Source organism: Erithacus rubecula (assembly GCF_903797595.1).
Source record: "Erithacus rubecula genome assembly, chromosome: 1".
Classification (NCBI taxonomy): Eukaryota; Metazoa; Chordata; class Aves; order Passeriformes; family Muscicapidae; genus Erithacus; species Erithacus rubecula.
This window is the reverse complement of record NC_136658.1, coordinates 5728960-5747069: the sequence shown is the minus strand read 5'-3', so window position 1 is coordinate 5747069 and position 18110 is coordinate 5728960. Positions and strand designations below refer to the sequence as shown.

General features: G+C 37.3%; 1 protein-coding gene across 5 annotated transcripts in view; it reads left to right on the top strand.

Moving 5' to 3' along the window:
• CADM2 (cell adhesion molecule 2) overlaps nucleotides 1–18110 on the top strand; it is a 549455-nt gene that overhangs the window by 383939 nt on the left and 147406 nt on the right. For all 5 annotated transcript variants that reach the window (XM_079299722.1, XM_079299720.1, XM_079299721.1 and 2 more), the window contains one exon: nucleotides 1747–1896. In XM_079299722.1, coding sequence (XP_079155848.1) covers nucleotides 1747–1896 — 150 coding nt within the window. The remainder of the gene's footprint in view (nucleotides 1–1746; nucleotides 1897–18110) is intronic.

Sequence of the window (18110 nt, the reverse complement as noted above, 5' to 3'; positions counted from 1 at the left end):
TGGCATTTATTATTTGTAGCATTTAAATTAGCTATGGTATTTTTAGTATCCCTTGTTTTTTTATTTACTATATCTGCTATCTTGTTGATAGTAAAGACCCTTTTAGAGTAAATCTTGATCTTTAGACAGCTGTAGTTGATATTTATACAAAAATTATAGCAGTTATTCAGATCTGCATTTTGATGGAAATATTTTATTTATTTCACTGGTGTGACTGATTTTGATCCATGTCTAAGACCATTGGGGTTATTTTACAGACAGAAATCAAAATCTGGCTAGAATTATGTTTTTGGCAATATCAGTAGGCCAAATAGAAGTTCAGTTGTTAACCTTTTATTGAATACTTCTTTATTCTAGTCATCTTCAAAGCTGTATCCTAGATAATATATTTTCATATTATCATGCTTTTGTATGGAAGACATGTCACAGTTTAACTTAGTTGGGAACAAGTCTGGTGAGAGCCACTAAAATAGGATGTTTCTCTGAAGGTTTTCTGCTGGGTGTGTGATTCTGTGTGGTATCATTAATGGGTATTGTATATATGATTTCTTTGATGTGCTTGTGACACAATTATGAGCTTGTTCCCTCCTGTAGGATTGTAGAGAGGTTTTTAATTTCTGACACAGCCCACTTGAGTGTCAATCTTGGCATTGTGCTTCTTATGCAAGCATCTCTACCTACCCTTCAGTGCTTCTTTTAATAGAACCTGTATAAAAGCAGGAGATGAAAGAAGCATGTATTTCATTTGGAGTATTAGGTTTTCTTTCTTTTGGATTGTACCTTTAAATAAATAACATATCTCCTAGATAACAACTGTATGTTCAATGGGGTATCTTGCTTACTATTGAAGGTTTTTTCCTTTCCCCACCCATGTTAAAACACACTTGGATGTTTTTTCATTTTTCCCTTCTTGCAGTCCTGTTAGTCAGAACGTGCTGTGCTGTTTGACAAGGGGTGTGCTATCCTCACACTGCATCAGCACTTTAGCCTAAATATGCCATTGGAAATGCTTGTGATTCAAGAACCTGCCTGATAATACTCCTGCATTGTGTAGAGACATTTGGAAATCTTCCCAGTGACTTTTCAGCAAGCACTTAATGCAATTCATAATGCTCTGGGATAGAACCACAGATGTGAAAGAGACCTACTACATCATCTCTTCCATTTTCCTATGAGAACAGGTTATATTCCCCCAACAGAGCATGCATCAAGTGTTAGATTCACACTACATTTGCTCTCCAGCAGCTTTCCAAACCTGACACACAAAGCATCCTCCTGAGAGGCCTTTAAAATGTATTAAAAAGAAACAGGGAGTCAAGGTTGCCCCATCCCTTTCTGTTAAACACTCTGTGGATTTTTATGTTATGCTTTCAGTGGTGTTTTCAACAATGATTTAACTGCATTGCCTGCACTGAGTTGTCTTTGGTATGTCTGAGGAGACAAAACTGCAGAGTATTTCTTTGAAACTAAATAGTGTGATTTACAGAGGGGGGAAAGGGTGGGGAACCCTTATTTCTTAATTCATCATGTTTCTCAGATACAGAGAATATTCTGTAAATGCAGTTTTTAAAAATGCATTGTACTACCTTTCTTTGGTCAGGCTACATCACATTATACTCTGGGTCTATCATCTGTGGGAAGGTGCTGCAATAAATTAAACCCTGCAACTTAAATATTTCCTTTTTTTTTTTTTTTTTTTTTCTCTCTTATTCTCTTCCTTTCTGCATCCCTTCCCTCCCTCCTCAGGCAGCCAAGGGCAGTTCCCACTGACACAGAACGTCACAGTTGTTGAAGGAGGAACAGCCAATTTGACCTGCAGGGTCGATCAAAATGATAACACCTCCCTCCAGTGGTCAAATCCAGCTCAACAGACTCTGTACTTCGATGACAAGAAAGGTAAATTGTTTCCTGAACTCATGCTTCTGCACTGCTTTTCATAAGAAAGAAATGTTTAAAACTATTTCTCTTTAATACTCTGATGTGAATGTATGTTCTATATATTCTAGGAATAGGTGTCTTCCATTATAATTATTTTAAGTTTTTTTTTTTTTTTTACTGGAGTTCACTGATATACTCTTTTGCACATTATATTGTATTTAAATTATTAAAGAAAAGGAATAGGATTTGAATGCTTATTGTAAAATAATTTGGAAAATATTGTTGCAAAGTATCCTGGAAGAGAATTTGAGTGGCAGGAGGAGTAGTAGCCCATAAAACCTGTGACTAATTCTTATTAGTGTGTATGCAGAAATATATATTCTATATATTTTTTAAATTTATATATAGAATCCCACAGTTTGCCACTAGTGTACAGCAGTCTGGTTGTTGGTGCAATGCACAGTTGCTGTGGTAGCTGTTCTTAACAGCTAATACAAATCCTTGGATTTTGTGTTGTGGTGTTTCCAATGTATCCATGCACAGATGTTTTTTTTATATATTTTAGTTAAATTAGAGGAGAAAAAGAGATTTTTTTGCAGTGGTATATATTTGTAGACTGATTTGAACTGAAAAAAGCACTGCATTTTGTATAACAGAATGTTAACAGAAAGATTGCAGTAGATTTTGTTAATAAATTAAAGTTAGGAGTAGTAAATTAATCACTTGGCTTTAAAAAATGTAAAAGTTTTGGTGTTGATTTCAGTAATACTAAAGTTCAACAGTTACACTTCATTCTGGTGCTTGAATTTATTTTGAAAGGTGCTACATCCTTTAGAACATCTTTTAACAAGTGCAGTTATTACTCTGCTCAAAATTGAAGAACTGCTGTCCAAATGCTGTGCTGAATGATTACAAGAGTTTAAAACACCTTGTAGGACTGAAAATGCTTTTTGGATCTGTGCACTTCAATAAAAGAGAATCTAAAACCTGTCATTTTATACCTGCAGAAGCTGCAATCAAAATATGTTTTTTTACTATTAATATAATAGCTGAATAGAATCTCTTGATGGTGTTGAAGTGGTTCCTTTCTCTTTTATCTAATTTCCTGTAGCGTGTAATCATTTGATTTGCAATTTCTTTGAAATCATAAGTACCTTTTGAATGTAGGATTGAAGATGAGAGGTTTTTTAAGGTGCAAACTTTCCAGCTCTAAGTCCTGTGCTGTCACCTTTGCCCACATGCACCCCTTCATTTTAGCTGCAATCATTAGTGATTTGGGGTGAGTAAGTAATGTCTGCAAAACTAAAAGCAGAGAAACCTTGTGTGCTAATAGGGCACATCAAAAAAAATCTATATATTTTCTAAAATAAGTGACATTTTAAAGGATGCTGAGAAAGACTTGTGAGAACTGCAAATATATTAATTTGAGCACTGTAGCCATTTTGGTGTGAACTGAATTTTCTGTGTGCTTTAGCAAAATCTCTACTTTTAAAACAAATCATTGAAGTTTGTATTACTTTTTAATATAATTAATTGAACCAACAGAATTTGAATGGCATGTAGAGTAGCAAGTGCTAGAAGCAATTTATATTCCCCACAGGAAATGTGCAGAGCTCAAGTGTTTAAATTTAAGGGACTGCAGTCTTTATTGAACTTTTAGCTTGTCCCAAGACTTGAAGGAATATTTGATGATTAATTTTATGGAAGAATTACTATGCATCTACTGCACATGAAAATGGCTTCATGTGGTGAAGAAAAACTTCAGATCCTTGAGTTGAAGATATGAAGAGTTGAAGAAGTCTTATGTTACTAGCAGTTTGTACTCTGGCTGATATTTCCAGTCTCAAATAGACTGAGGGGGGGCGAGCAGTGCATCCAATTCCTGCATAGAAAACATTCTGCCACTTCTGAAAGTGAAGTTACAGCTTTCACTGGCAATTTTTCCTGTTTGTATATGTATGGGTTCCTATAAGTAAGAAAGACATTTCCTTCACATGCTTCTGATGCTTGCTTTATTGAGCCAAAGTGGAGAGAGATATTTATTAGTGGTTTTGTCAGGAAATGATGGCAAGTGAAGCTGTAAAGGCTTCCCCCTTTTTTTTTTTTCCTCTCCTCATTTCCCACTTCTCCCAGCCAGGCATACAATTTGGCTATAAAAAAGCAGCTTTCTACTAGAGCCAGTCATTGCATTTGATTTATTGACAGCAGTGCCTCTGCCAGAGTCTATTCAAACCTGTCTCTTATTGTTAGCCAAAACCAACCTCCAGGTCTTACTCATCCTTTCAACACCATGAACATTGCTTTTTAATAGCTGTGTTTCTCAAACCCTGAAAATTAATGGAAGCTTGAATAGCTATGGAGTTATATTCTGTGTAGGAAACAGAAGCTTAGACAAGCAGCATCACCAGCAGCCTTTATATCCATCAGAGCTGAGTCACTCTGGCTGTTGCCATGTTCAGAAATAAATCAAATTTGCTTACTTTGAACTTCACTTCCCCTCAACAGGTTATTTTCTATTTATATGAATGGCACACGTAGGAGTGAGAGTGCATTTCTTTCATGTCTGGATGCATAAAACAAATTCAAGGAACCTTTCTTTTGATAGCTATATATTTTAATAATTATAAGAGAGTCAAATAGTAAAATGAAGGAACACATGTAAGTGTCAAAAGGGTTGAGACTAGAAGAACAGAATATGAAGGAGGTGAGAACTGTCAGTATATATAATAATTAAGGTTAGAAAAGGCCTTTAAGATCATCAAGTCCAGCCATCAACCTTAGGACACCACCAAACAGCAGAAAAGGTGCCCAAAACAGAGGAAATTGTCCATGAAGTGAAAAGCTCTCCCCTGCTGGATTGTCCTTGGCAAGATCCCTTCCATGCTCATACTTCTTTCTCAAGCAGGTTTGGTTCCCCTGTCTTGCAAAGCTGTTTTCTGACCAAAATAAAACTCATAAAAAAGGAAAAAAAAAGTCAGTACTTAGAAGAAATGTGCTCTTCACATTCCTATGCCTTTCCACAAGGGGTTAATTATTAGTCTTCAGTTTATTAAAAATAGATGTCATATATATTATGAAAATCACATTCATGTAACTTTTCATTTTTCTGAACTGTGGTGTAATCATTGACATTGAAGTTAGGAGTCATTCTTCCTTTTCTGTTCTAGATATTCTGAAGTACAGAAGTGCAATGAGCCAAACACACTAATACCAAAAGCACATTATTAAAATTATTCTTCTGCTTCCCCTCACTTACTGCTTTGGCCACCTCTTTCTAAGGACAGATTTTTCTCTTTTAAGAGGATTATGTGACTCCATCCCCAGCTTTCACATCATTTTAATATCTATTTATTATTTATGAAGGAGACAAGAATTGTTTTTAACTTTGGACATTTCTGGCACTTGGCCTATACAGCCTTAAAATGATATAAACCCAAATTCAGGACATCCCTGTTTCAGAAAAGGCAACACTGATATTTGTGAATGTGAAATCACAGTTCAGATGTTGTTTCCAGATTTTCATCACTTGTAGTACACCTACTTAGTTTCTGTTGTAAATTTAGGCCTAATATGTGTTGGACTCATTGTGGTGATGGGAATAGGGAGACAGAAATCCTATTTTTCTACAGGAAATTAAGTTGTAGCTTTATTTTACTATCTAACCAAGGTGAAACTGTAGCTTCCCTCCAACTATTTCTTTGACACTCTAAAATATTTTACGATCTGATATAATTTTGTATTCATTATTATTCTGACACAGAGTAGCTAAAATGCGTGAAGATATAAATGTTTGATCGAGTAGACTTGGCCTCAATGATGACTTGTCTCCTTGCAGTCAATTTTGGTACTTCTGTCTTTTTCTGATTCCTCTACCTCAGAGATACAAGGGCACTTTGTATCAACAATATTTTTAATTCTTTCTCACTCATTCAAAACATCAAACCTTTACCAGACAGTAAAAAATACTGTACTGAATAAGTGGATACATGCTCCTAAATGTTAATAAACTTAACAACCTTACCTTGGTCTCCCACCTCCATCTCCCCCAAGAGAACTTTAAAGACTATGTCTTCCCAAAAAATAGGAATTCACCACTCACCCTAAGGAAGTTCAGATTCTCTGGAAACATGCAAATTGCATGCTGTACTTGAAATGGGTTTTCCCTACACAATTTTCAATTAAAATGAATAATTGCCATAGAAACCTCCATATCACTTTATGCACCCAAGCACCTATAATTGCATAGCTGCCTTTGGAAGAAGCACAATGTGCAACAGTGTAGAACTGGCAGATATTATTTTAAATTAATATAGGTTATTTTAGTTTATCTTCACTGGTGTCACTTCTTAGGGATTTTGAGAGGGCAATAAAAGTGAAGAGACATAAATATGAATGCAGAGCTATAAGAAAAAGGCCTCAGCATGGAAACACAGAGATATTTGATAAAGAGAAGACTGAAAAGAACCTTTATGCAACTTACTATAGCAGCCACCTTCTCATATTCCCATTCAGCAGGGAATATAGATAAATATGGAGCAGGATATTGAGTTATAAAGGAGGAGTGTACAACTGAACAATGGCTGTTGATATCAAAGGTGTTTAATCTCCTCAATATAAAAATGTTTAATTGGACTATCAAAAGGAAGAGAATCTGTGCCTGGTGTGTACATACCTAACAGCTTTGCTCAGTCAGGCAAGTGTAAAATACCTGCTGTCCACCTTAACAGGGAAGTTTGCAGGCCTGTTGATGGTAAAACAAGGGTGTGTTGACATTGGCCACACAGATTTTGATGAGACATGTGCCTGGTGCTAATCATAGGTGGGTACATGTCCCCTGTGCTTTCATCAAGTAGCAGCACTTTCATGTCTTACTGAAAAATTAGAAAGGATATTCCAGCCTCAGAATTATTCATCCCTCAGCAGCAGAATAAGTTTCTTTAGATGACCTTTGATTTTTCCCATGTAAGTGTGCTTGGCATTTATGTAGCTCCCTGTCATCTCAAAAGCTTTCAGAGATAGTGATGCACTAGAAAAGGGTTGTGAGAGGGCTCTGCTCTTGCAAAGCTCTCCAGAGCTTCCCTGATAGGCACAGTGCCTCAGGTGATCTGGTGGGAACATGTTTGGGAGCAGCAGCAGCCCAAGAGGTTCAGCATTTGCTCCCTCTCAGGGGTGGCAATATTGAGGTGAATCGTGCTTGTGAGTTTAGAGAGTTTAGGCTGAGTCTCTTGTCAAACCGTCTTGACTGTTGGGATGCCCAGCTGTGCTATCAGCTCCATGAAAACAACTCCTGACCTTTTTCTCAGTAAAAAGATTTTTTATTTATTTATTTTCAATAGGAAGAGGGAGTTGGAAATTTTCTGTGTGCAAGACATGAGATTTAATTCCAGTGTCATGTATGCCAGTTCAGAAGGATTCAATAGTACTGAGAATTTTTTTACTCTAATACTAAATTGGTGATTGATTTGCCATCCAAAATGCTGGTCCTTTCAGGAATGAAAATCCTGTCTTTTTCATGTTATAGATACAGAACTCCACCCTAGCTAGCTCTATTTATCCTTTGACTTGTTTTGTGGCAACCAGGCTCTGACTGTTGAATTTAAGCATAAACCAAATCCACGCCATTCTCTGGTGGTTCAGCCTCAGATTCTAATCTGCATAAACAAGCAGAGGTACTTGTGAGTTACAAAAATAATTTGAGGATATTTCTGACTGGGGAAATGGTGAACTTACCTCTTGTAGACATTTAATGATTCTAGTAAGTAGTGGAATTTAAGATGTAGGTGAGCATGAAGACAAAAGGAATAGGCTCGTACAAAACATGATTCAGAGAAGTGAAGAAAACAATGTTTCTTTTTGCAGTAGAAAGGGAAGTAGAGCATACATAGTTTAAATTAGTTATGCAAGCCAGACAGGCTGTATTGGTGGGAGGATGGAGAGCATTAGCATTTAGGTAATGTGAAATCCAGTAGCAATGATGAATGGAATTGTGTCTCCACCTTCAAATTCTCTGTTTCCTGTTACATAATTGAGTGGAGATGGTATCAGACAGCAGATGATGACCAAGTAAACCCCCTCCTAGGCTACACATATAAATTAGGGATTCACTGTTATTTAGAGTTTAATAGACCCTTTAAAGGAGAGAATACCTTGTAGTCCAAGTATGAAGTGGCATGAAAAGTAATGGGAAAATGCAAGAAAACTATACAGGTAATTACTGAAGGATTGCTTTCCAGCCAGATAAGTTTGGGAGAAGTTATGCAGACAGACAGGATTTTATTTTATCTTCTCGTTTTTTTCCTTTTGACCTGAATAGCAATAATTTGTATTGCTTTATATTTATGGAGTTTCTAGCACTTAAAAAAATTTTATGAGGTAGAAATATGATTTTCACAACAAGCTTTCCATAAAGACCTTTTAGAGTAGTCATTCCAAGGTATGTAGTTGAGCTCATTTTTTATTGATCAGATCTGTTGATTTTACAACCATGCCAGATAAATATCAGATGCTGTCTGGCCAGGTCTTATCTTTCCTTGAGACCCATAGTATGAGATATAGGGACAGATAATCTAAGTTATTCAGCTACATTTTTTTTCTTACTATTGCATTCTTTCTCTCACTCCCCTGCAAGGGGATAGGGGAGAGAATCAGAAGGGCAAAACCAAGAAAAACTTACAGATCAAGGTTAAGAGAATTTAACAAGGGAAGCAAATAGGAATAAAAATTTCCAAATAATGGAAAGGCACTCACTCCATCCTACCAGCAGTGTGCTGCACCAGCCAGTCTCCAAGCAATCTCTACTAAAGGAAAATAGCTCCCAAGTTTTTTTTACTGCTGTATTTTATGGAATATTCCATGGTCAGATTGGGTCAGCAGTCCTGGCTGTGTACCTTCCCAACTTATTGGCTGCCCCCAGACTTCTCTCTGTGGGTGCAGAGTGAGAAACAGAGAAGGCCTTGACACTGCTCAGTGATATTTAGTGCATGATTTGTTTTCCACACTACTTTGGTCATGAACTCAAAACACAGCACAGTATGGGCTGCTATGAAAAAAATTAATTCTTTCTCTACCAAATCCTGTGCAGCTTCCCTATGGGTCATGGATAGGAAAGAAGATTAAATCATTTTGGATGGAATTTCCTTAGTGCTCCAGGGAGGGAAAGAAGCTGTCTTAGAGCTTTTGAGATCAAGTGTCTCACTTTGTACTCAAACCTCATGGTTTCAAAACAGGCTGCCACTTTTGAAACCTGGAATGCTTGTACTCATGCATCTTAAAAAAGATAACGTGATAAAAGGGACCAAGAGTCTGTTAAAATATCTTGACAGTTATTGTCTGCGTGAGTATGAAAATTGCATTTAAAAAATGTATTGCAATGCATTAGAATATTATTTCATTGCAATAAATTAGTAGAACTACTCCCACTTACAGCATTTACTTTTCCATTTCTTAGCAGAATTAGGGGAGTAAATGGCTGTATTGTAGAGATGGTTAGAAAGTGTAGGAGTTTGCATTATATTGTGCTGAAGTGTGGGTATGTGCAGAAATTGAGTTTACCAGCACTCAAGCTAAATGGAGAATGAAGCTGATACATTGGAATATGATGAATTGAAGCAGTAGTTGTGATGACACTGCTAAGATTACTCTGTAATGAAGTTTCATGATGCTCAGGCTGCTGGCTCTTTTTGTTTTAAATGGCAAAGAATCTTTTACAAGTGAGAATTCCTTTCTTTGGGGGCGGAGGGAGGCGGGAGGGCAAAGTTGAAAAGAGGTGCAAAGAGAAATTTCATATATCTGCCCTCTCTGCATTAGTTGTTTACGTGGACGAGCCAAACTTCCTAGGATATCTGAAAAAAATGGGCCTTTTACATTAAATTCTGAACCCTCTGGGTTTTTTTCAGACAACTCTTAGAGCAAATGACAGTGAGGAACAATTTGAGTGCAGAGAAGGGCAAGTGGGACAATACACTCATGATGATGAGCAGTAGATCCCAGAGCAGAGAAGCTCAGCATTGTACATCATAAGAAAGGTGAGGGCAGGCAGAAAAAAGACATTTTGTTTTTAATCAGGAACACAGCGAACAGTGTTCCTTAGGGAAGGTGAAGGTTATTTTTTTGGAGAAACAAGGTGACAGGCTGATTGTTATATCACAGTGTATTCAGTACAACGGAGTCACAGGAGTAAGAGAGTCACCAGACAGGCCAGAACCTGAATGTTTTGTCATATAAGTGATTATTAAATCCAAGAAAACTTAGCTATGGAGAACAGAAAGAACTGACTTTGCTGGGGATAACTGATGCTTGCAGCTCTGGTGAAAATTATGCTTTTCAGAAGAAAATGACAGCATTGGAAAATGTTGAAGTGCAAATGTTTAGAAATAGTGTATCAGTGTATAAGTGACTAGCTTTAGGATAAAAGCATAAGAGCATTTATGATTAAAAGGGAAAGACAATCATGGAACATTCAGATATTCCCCAGACATAAATGTGTGATGTTGGATATAGAAATAAGAAAAAATCCACACCACAAGCATAGTCATGACTTTGCACTTGGAGGACAAAACTCTTCCAAGGGCAAAGCAGAAACCCCTGAAAACATGACAGTGTCTGTGTGGCACAGTGCCATGAAGAGACATCTGAGCTAGCTAAGATACTGCAGACAGGTCTGTCCAGATTCCACAGGGTTTCTCCAAGCAAATTAGATCAGCTGGAAAGAACATTTTTAGGATGGGTTATAGACATGGGTGTAACTTAACACATTTAAAATTTAGGATTCTTTCTGCACTGCTCTGGGTGGTGGTACTGGAAGCAGTCAGTCAAAAGCTGACTCAAATGAAATGCAATATAACCTCAGCAGCCCTACACTAACAGCAGGTGGTACAGTCACTGCCATTCCAGCTGCTTTTAGAAGGGTTAGCACGGACATTAACTATCAGTCAGTAAATGCTGGAGGAATAAAAACACAGCAGGTCAAGGAGAAATGTAGCTCAGAAAAGCATTCAACAACATATTTTTAGAGAATTACCCAAGTGGATGGAAAAGATCTCTAAAGGATATGACTGAAGGACAGTGACTGCTAGGTAGGAAAATATTAATGGAATAGGAAAAGCCTGTTCTATCAGCATGATTCAGAATTCCCACTCTGCCTTAGGCCTGAGACAACTGGATGGATTCCAAACCCTCCCCAAGAGTGGTTTGATAACAGAGTTGTACCTGTGTGCTCCAGCCCTGTGACCTCTGAAACTGCAGCCTCTCTGAGGAGATGGAGCCTTGCCAGATTGTGGAAACATTTCCATCTTGATCAGGCAAATAGGGTAGAGAAGTCCCAGAGATGCTGTGTCCCCACAATGTTGAATTAACAGGGTTCAGGAGTCTGTTGGCTCAGGGAGGTAAATCCTCTCTGAGTTAGAGCTGGAACACAGTGAGGATGAACATCTCTGTAGCAGACTTGTCTCTGCACATTTAGCAAGGGTAAGACAGCTTGGGTCTCTTTTCTCTGGGTGTGGTAAATATATGTGTAATATATCCACTAGAACAAATTTGTAGAAGATGTGTACTAAATCTTAGTGAAATTTCTGAATGCCTCCTGTGTATCAGATTCATGCCTTATCATTTGAACAGAAATCCTTCTCTATTACCAAAAATAGAATAGCACATTTAAATTTCCATCAGAAGTGGGAAATAAATTAAAGGCAATTTTTACCAAATCTAACATCAGATGTTATGAAGTCAGTCCAAAAGCCAGATGAGTAGCCTATAGGAGGATTGCAGTATTAAGGTCAGGCAAACTGAGGATTTTAATCCAAAGATTTAAATAAAGGCAGTAAATGTATGCTTTCAGAGTGCCTGGATGTGCCTAAAAATAATACTGTTTTCAGTTTCTGAGGTGGAAGCATGGGATCTACCATTATTAGAAGTGCTCATCTTTCCTCTCCCTTTCTGGTAGAAACTTATTTAAGGAACAAGATTGTTTCAGCACAGAAATTGTAACAAATCATCGTGTCCTGGATCTTTAGGATCTGTGTGCAGAAAAGTAATTGCTGATGAGCTCCTGATATGGGGTGAAAATCCTCAATACCTCAGTGAGAGACTCTGCAATGTTCTGCTGTGAGCCAAAGAAAATAACTTTAAATTTAACTGAAACGAGAACTGAATCAACCTGAATGAGATTACTTTCAAAGGCATGTTCTCTGGGTAAAAGGAGCTTGAGGAAACACAAAAAACAAAAGGCAGTTGTGTAAAAGAAGAGGAAAAAAACAAACCAACAAATCAGTAGCACAGAGAGTTTAATCTCATTAATAGATGTAAAAAAAAAAAAAAAGGTAAAATGCCTGTAACAGTTAATCTGCAGTAGCTAACAGGTAATTATTGATATTTATATATTCATTGTCACATATCAGGAAGTTTTCAATATGCTGTTTAGATAATATTAAATAATCACAAAACTTGGTAGAAAAATCGAGCTTCTGAAATCCAAAATAAAACCAAGATGTAAGATAAGTGGATAGACAGTAACAGAAGTATTTTTCAAAAGAAAAAATGCAGATGATAATTTCCATCATGGAGTCTGAGATGGTAAAAAGCATTTCTTGTATGTGACAGCTATATTAAGTCTGGAGCAGCATCCCAAGTGTCTGCTAATTCACTGAGATACATCCAAAGTGCTGGAACTATTATCTTTTCCTTCCTTGAACCTCAGCTTAGCTTCAGAAGCAAAGGGCCATTGATCAGTCTGATCAAACATTTTAAGTGTAACCTGTCACAAGCTATTACTATTTTATTTCTATCTGTGGCTCTATTGTCCAGCAGCAGCCTAAGAGAATAATAATGCCATGCAATTACACTGACAGCTCAAGTGTATGTTAGATGAAAGCAAAGTAACTAAAATGGAATTTTTCATGATATAAAATAACATTTAGAAGCAAGAAATACAAAAACATCTTGCTAGATGGGTCTTCCCATAAGGGTTAGTTACTTGGTCATGATGTAAATTGTCAGCAAACAAAAGCTTAGTTTATAAAATGTATAATACAATGTACTGTCTTAGAACATGTATACTTATTTATTTTTCATCATACAGGATTAGTTTCCTCTCCTGACATTATTTCGATTATTTCAGTCTTTTTTTTTTTCTTTTTCCCCTAAAAATAAAGCAGGTGTCATTTGTGCCTTCCTCATCCTGAATGAAATATCATTGGTCTCAGTACAAGTCTTATTCTTTCTGTTTTAATACCATGTTTTTGCTGCTTATTAGCACAGAGGAGAAAGCTTGTCTGCATTGAACCATGTTCAGAAAATACATCAAACTTGATCAGACTTACCTGATATGGGTGCAGAGAATTAGTACTTATATTAATTTTAAATAATAAAGTAAGTGTAGACAAGACTTAAAATCTGCCTCATTCAAAGGAAGAAAAAAATTCCAATGACTTGCAAATCCTTTTTACCTCAGTCTTACAGGGACAGTAAGTTGTGTCAGCCTCTACAGCAGCAGAAAAGAAGCAGTGGCATTGTTTGTACTGAAATCAAACAGCTTTGGGTTTGCATGCTGTTTGAGCAATTGAGTGGTGAGCAAGCTTTAAAAATGTTATTATATTATTAAAAATACATATGAATAATTCAATCTCTTAATTGTCAAAGGTTGCTAAGGAGAATCAGAACAGTCACATTCCATTTCTTTTAACAGCATGATAGAAAGTTTTTGTACACAATTAATGCAATGCTTATCTGAAAATGAGAGATATGGTCTGAGAAGTAAAGAATTGCCTCTGTTGAGTTGAACCATGGGGAATTTCTGGAAGATTTACAATTGTATTGGCTCATTGCTTAATCGGATGGCAGAAAGATGTTCTCAGTATGTATTCCTTTCTTTAATGAAAGAGGTGATTAACCCATGCCAAATGCTATCTTTAAAGACTTTTTTTTTTTTTTCTCCAGCTACCTAGCAAAATTATATATATTCCATCTACAGATGCACAGTATGTTCTGCTGATGTGGCCAATAAAAGGCATTTTTGATAATTTTTAATTTTTGAAGGATAAATATTTATCACAGTCCCATCTTGTGAGAAAAGCAGAAGAGACATGAAGGACTCTGTACAGCTGAGCTCTTGGCAGGTCTAGTAGCAGCACTTTAAAATGCTCCTGTCTGCAGTTGTCTGCCCTGCCCCACTGCCAGATGTTATTTAATGGCATTGTGAACACAGCAGCAGAAGGGAATTTGCTCTTTGCCAGCTCGTTTCTATCTGATTTTGTTCCTTTGTTCTGATTCTGTTATGGGAGTGGTAATTGCTAGTGCTGGGAATAGAATCCAAGGCTGTTTCTTAAACTACCATTACTAATTCCATCAAAGCACTTACTCCACAACTCAGACTGCTGCAGAATAACTCTGCTCTGCAATCCTCTGCTCTGCCTGGGGAACTCTCCTGACAGTTCTGATCCACTGGAAAAGTAGAAATGTCAACTTAAAAAGTCAGTCTTGTATCTGCATTAGTCAGAGCTTTCTTAGCTACTGACTCACACATGCGGAATTTTCTCTCTGTGCAGATAAGCCAGGATTGTGAATGGGTATTTTTTCTGACCTGTTGAAGGCTTCAGTTTCCCCTTATTAGCATAGAAACATTTTCTTATCGTTTTGTTCCTCAGTGCCTGGTCAGTGTTTTGAATTTTAAGTGGCTGTTTCCCCGTGCAGGAGCATCTGTCGGGGTGGGCTGGGTGATGGGGCACAGAAAGGATTGTTCCTTTTTTATTTTGTTTGTTGCAGTGTTCAGTTTCCTACTGGAATTGTTCTTGCACTCAGCTGGGAGGGTCACCTTGGAGCTAAGGCAAGTAGGAGCCTTGAAATCATGGAAGATGTAATTCCTCTCAGTCAGGAGGCTGAGCACCACCTGAGGTGCTCTTGTTAAACACCTGTGTCAGCCTCTACTCACTGGTTCTTGGTGAAGTCTCTGAGAAACCTCATGGTTGCCAGTTCCTGCTGTCTGACAAGGATAGTTCTTTCCTGTGTGTTTTCCAGGTAAATTGGTTGCTCACCACTTACAGTAAGAAATTCTTGTAAACAAAGTGGCAAGGCTTCATGTGAACACCTGCCTGATCTTTCACCCTGAATTGACTTCTGGAAAAGATTACGAATAGACAATGCTTTTGGCGGTGAAGGACACAAAATATTTGAAAGTTATTAGATCACTGTACCCACACTACCTGTTACAAGCATCCTTAGTCATCAAGATACCTTTGTTTGTCTTTCCTGCATAGCTGTGGATTGATGCTTAACAAGTTTCTTTACTGAAGCTTCTGAGTGTCAATAAGAGAAATTTCATGTCTCTTTTAAAGCTATTCTCCTTCAGAACTTAACTTCAGTAACATCTGGACATGCTGTTTTGCAAATTTCTTTCAATATAATTTTGCAAAATTATTTTAAAAATAATTTTAAATGTTTATTTCAGTTCAGCTTTATAGGTATGGAATGGAAACTTGTTATGAAATGGAAATCTCAATCTATTATCTATTATCAACCCTGTATTCAGCACAAAAACAAACCACAGCCCTATTCCAGCCACTATGAAGAAAGTTAATTCCTCCCCAACCAAAACCAGCATACCATTCTAGCATCACAATTATTTTTTAAAAAATAGAAGTTTCAAAAGAAAGTTTTAAAATAGAAAGTAGAAAACAAGACATTAGCACATCAATTAATTAGTGATTTTTTTTTTTTTCAGTTAATAAGATGTTTTTGTCAGTGTGGGATTTTTGCTAGTTTTGTGTAAAACACATCAGCCAGATGTGCACTGCACAGATCACTGCTAAAGCATCATTCCTTTTATTGGCTCAAGATCCTCTTATTGAAAACTAAATGTAATGTGAGGTTTGGTTTTATTGCCTCATGTGTACCAAGTGGGGTACATCGGAACCATGGAAAGCTCCACTTCAAGAATCAGGTTCATACGTGCAGAAGTTCACCTAAAACTGAATTTCAGTCTCTTGGGGAACAGGAATAAGAGATAAACCTTGGCACTACAGAGCACAGCACCACCAGCACAAACTGCTTCTTAGAATGACTCTTCCCCAGAAATATTAGCTGCTGTAGGAGCAACACCCTGTTCTGGGAGAGGAGGTCAGGGTCCTGGTCTGAGAGCTGTGAGCTCATTCCCTGCTCTACCACAGGGATGAGGCACCTGAGAGTGCCTGCCTGCAGAAAGTGAAGGGGCTGCATTTCAAGGTGATGTGCTGCTAAACAGCTTTACTTTGTGTTGTGGAAAGCTCTAGTAGCAGCCTAACTGCATATTTTGATTTCTTTTTGTGTCAGTTCCTGGTGGGATTTGTTCCTACGAGAAGCAGAAAAGATGTCTCCTGCTTTCTCTCTGGGGCATCTTGAGCCTTTTTATACTTGTTTTCAGAAGTGAGCAGCCTCAATGGGAACAAAAGAAAGTTTGTATAGCTTGCACAGTTTACAAGCCCTTTAATTTTTTTTTTTCCCTTGCTTATTGAAAATTGTGCATACTCGTCTTCTAAAATAGCAGGGTATAAAAGCAAGATGTATCTTTGTTTTGATGCCCTGCTCTTTTGCTGAACTCTTCTACTCTAACTCCCAAGGAAATGAAAACTATGATATGGAACATGTTGTGGCTTTGTATGAAATGATGCTCTTCTGTAGTGAGACTTTTCAAATCCAGCTTGGTTTGAGTGTTGAAGTTATCAGGGGCGTGCATACTTTTACCCATTAATAGATGAAAGTGTGCTAAGCAGAAAGATGTATTTTACCCACTCTTGCCAGCTACATCCTTGCTTTATTACTCACATTATTCTCCTGACTGTATTGCAGTTAAGGTGATGGAAGAAAAGTTTATTCTGAGCATATTTCTCTCTGTTGTGTCTTTGCTCCTGGAGCCAGAGCTCATCATCCCAGGATGATGCAGGGCCACATCAGCACATAATGCAGGGCTCCCAATGACAGCTGTAAACTCTGTCCTATCATGTTATGTTTCAACCAATTCTTTTGAGAGCCCATAGAGGAATTCAGAAAAGTTAATGCAACTCAGGTCAGCTTGTGCTATTTCCAAGGTTTTTCAGCCTGGATGAGCTTGGAGTCATCCACCAGATCGATGTGTCCTAAAGTATATATCATTGCTTTTTCAAAAATGAGAGGATTTACTGTCCAAAAAATGTCAGCCTTGCTGCTGAAGGCTTTGAGAGGTGAAGTTCATCTGTGTTTAACAAAATCTGCTGGCAATGATCATGTCAATTTGTAATGAGGTGAGCTAAGGGGCCTGTGTACAATCTGTCTGTGCACTGCAGCTTCCTGAGAGGATGGTTTTCACCCTGGTCAGTAATAAACTCACTTTGCTGAAAAGAAAATCCAAACCCCACACCCTTATTAATATAGATTTTCTCTTTCAGATTGTGACAGAATCACCCCTTTTTCTCCTATGACAGTCAAACAGCCTAAATCTGTGTTTATGTTTTCAAACACAGGAGAGAGCAGCAAAGAAAAAGATCAAATGGCAGTGATACGAAAATGTCCTTATTCATTTTATGTGCTTTGTAACAACTTTGAAGAAAGATATTCCAGCAGTCATATTTTGTAGCAAATTCCTTTCCTCCTTTTATCTACAATAAATGGGTATTTTTTTTTTTTACATCAAAATGATCAAGGCACAGTGGATCAGAGTTGTCCTTCAAGTTGTTATAGAGGCGATAAGGATTAATTTCTTATTTTAAAATGTGCAAATTACTCTCCTTGTCTGGGAGCAGTATGTCACCCAACCATCTCCCCATTACCACATTTTAACTTTTGATAAAAAGGGCCTTGCATCTCCCTGTACAGGCATGACATGAAGGAGACCTATTAGTAAAGATTTAATAGGCCTGGAATAGAGGGTAATAGAAATTGAATTGATGTAATTTATGTGCTACTGAAAACAATATGATCTGAGAATCTTCAAAGGTTTTCCTTTCCTCAGTAGCTAGAAATGGTCAGGTATTGTTAAGTCATGTTTCTGCAAGGGGTGTACTGAAAAGTGTGGTTTTCTAGGAAATGTTCTGGAATTTTGTGAGAGTGAGCTTAATCTGAAGTGCTGGAAGAAAAAAAGATTTTTAGCTGGTGTTCCTAATGAATTGCACCATCATTTAACCCACATTTTCTTCTTCCAAATGTTCCCTCATTAATATGTTGTCCAGTTCCAATCTCTTTTAAAGAAAGTAGCATGAGTATCAAATATCTATAAATTCATTGGTACTTTG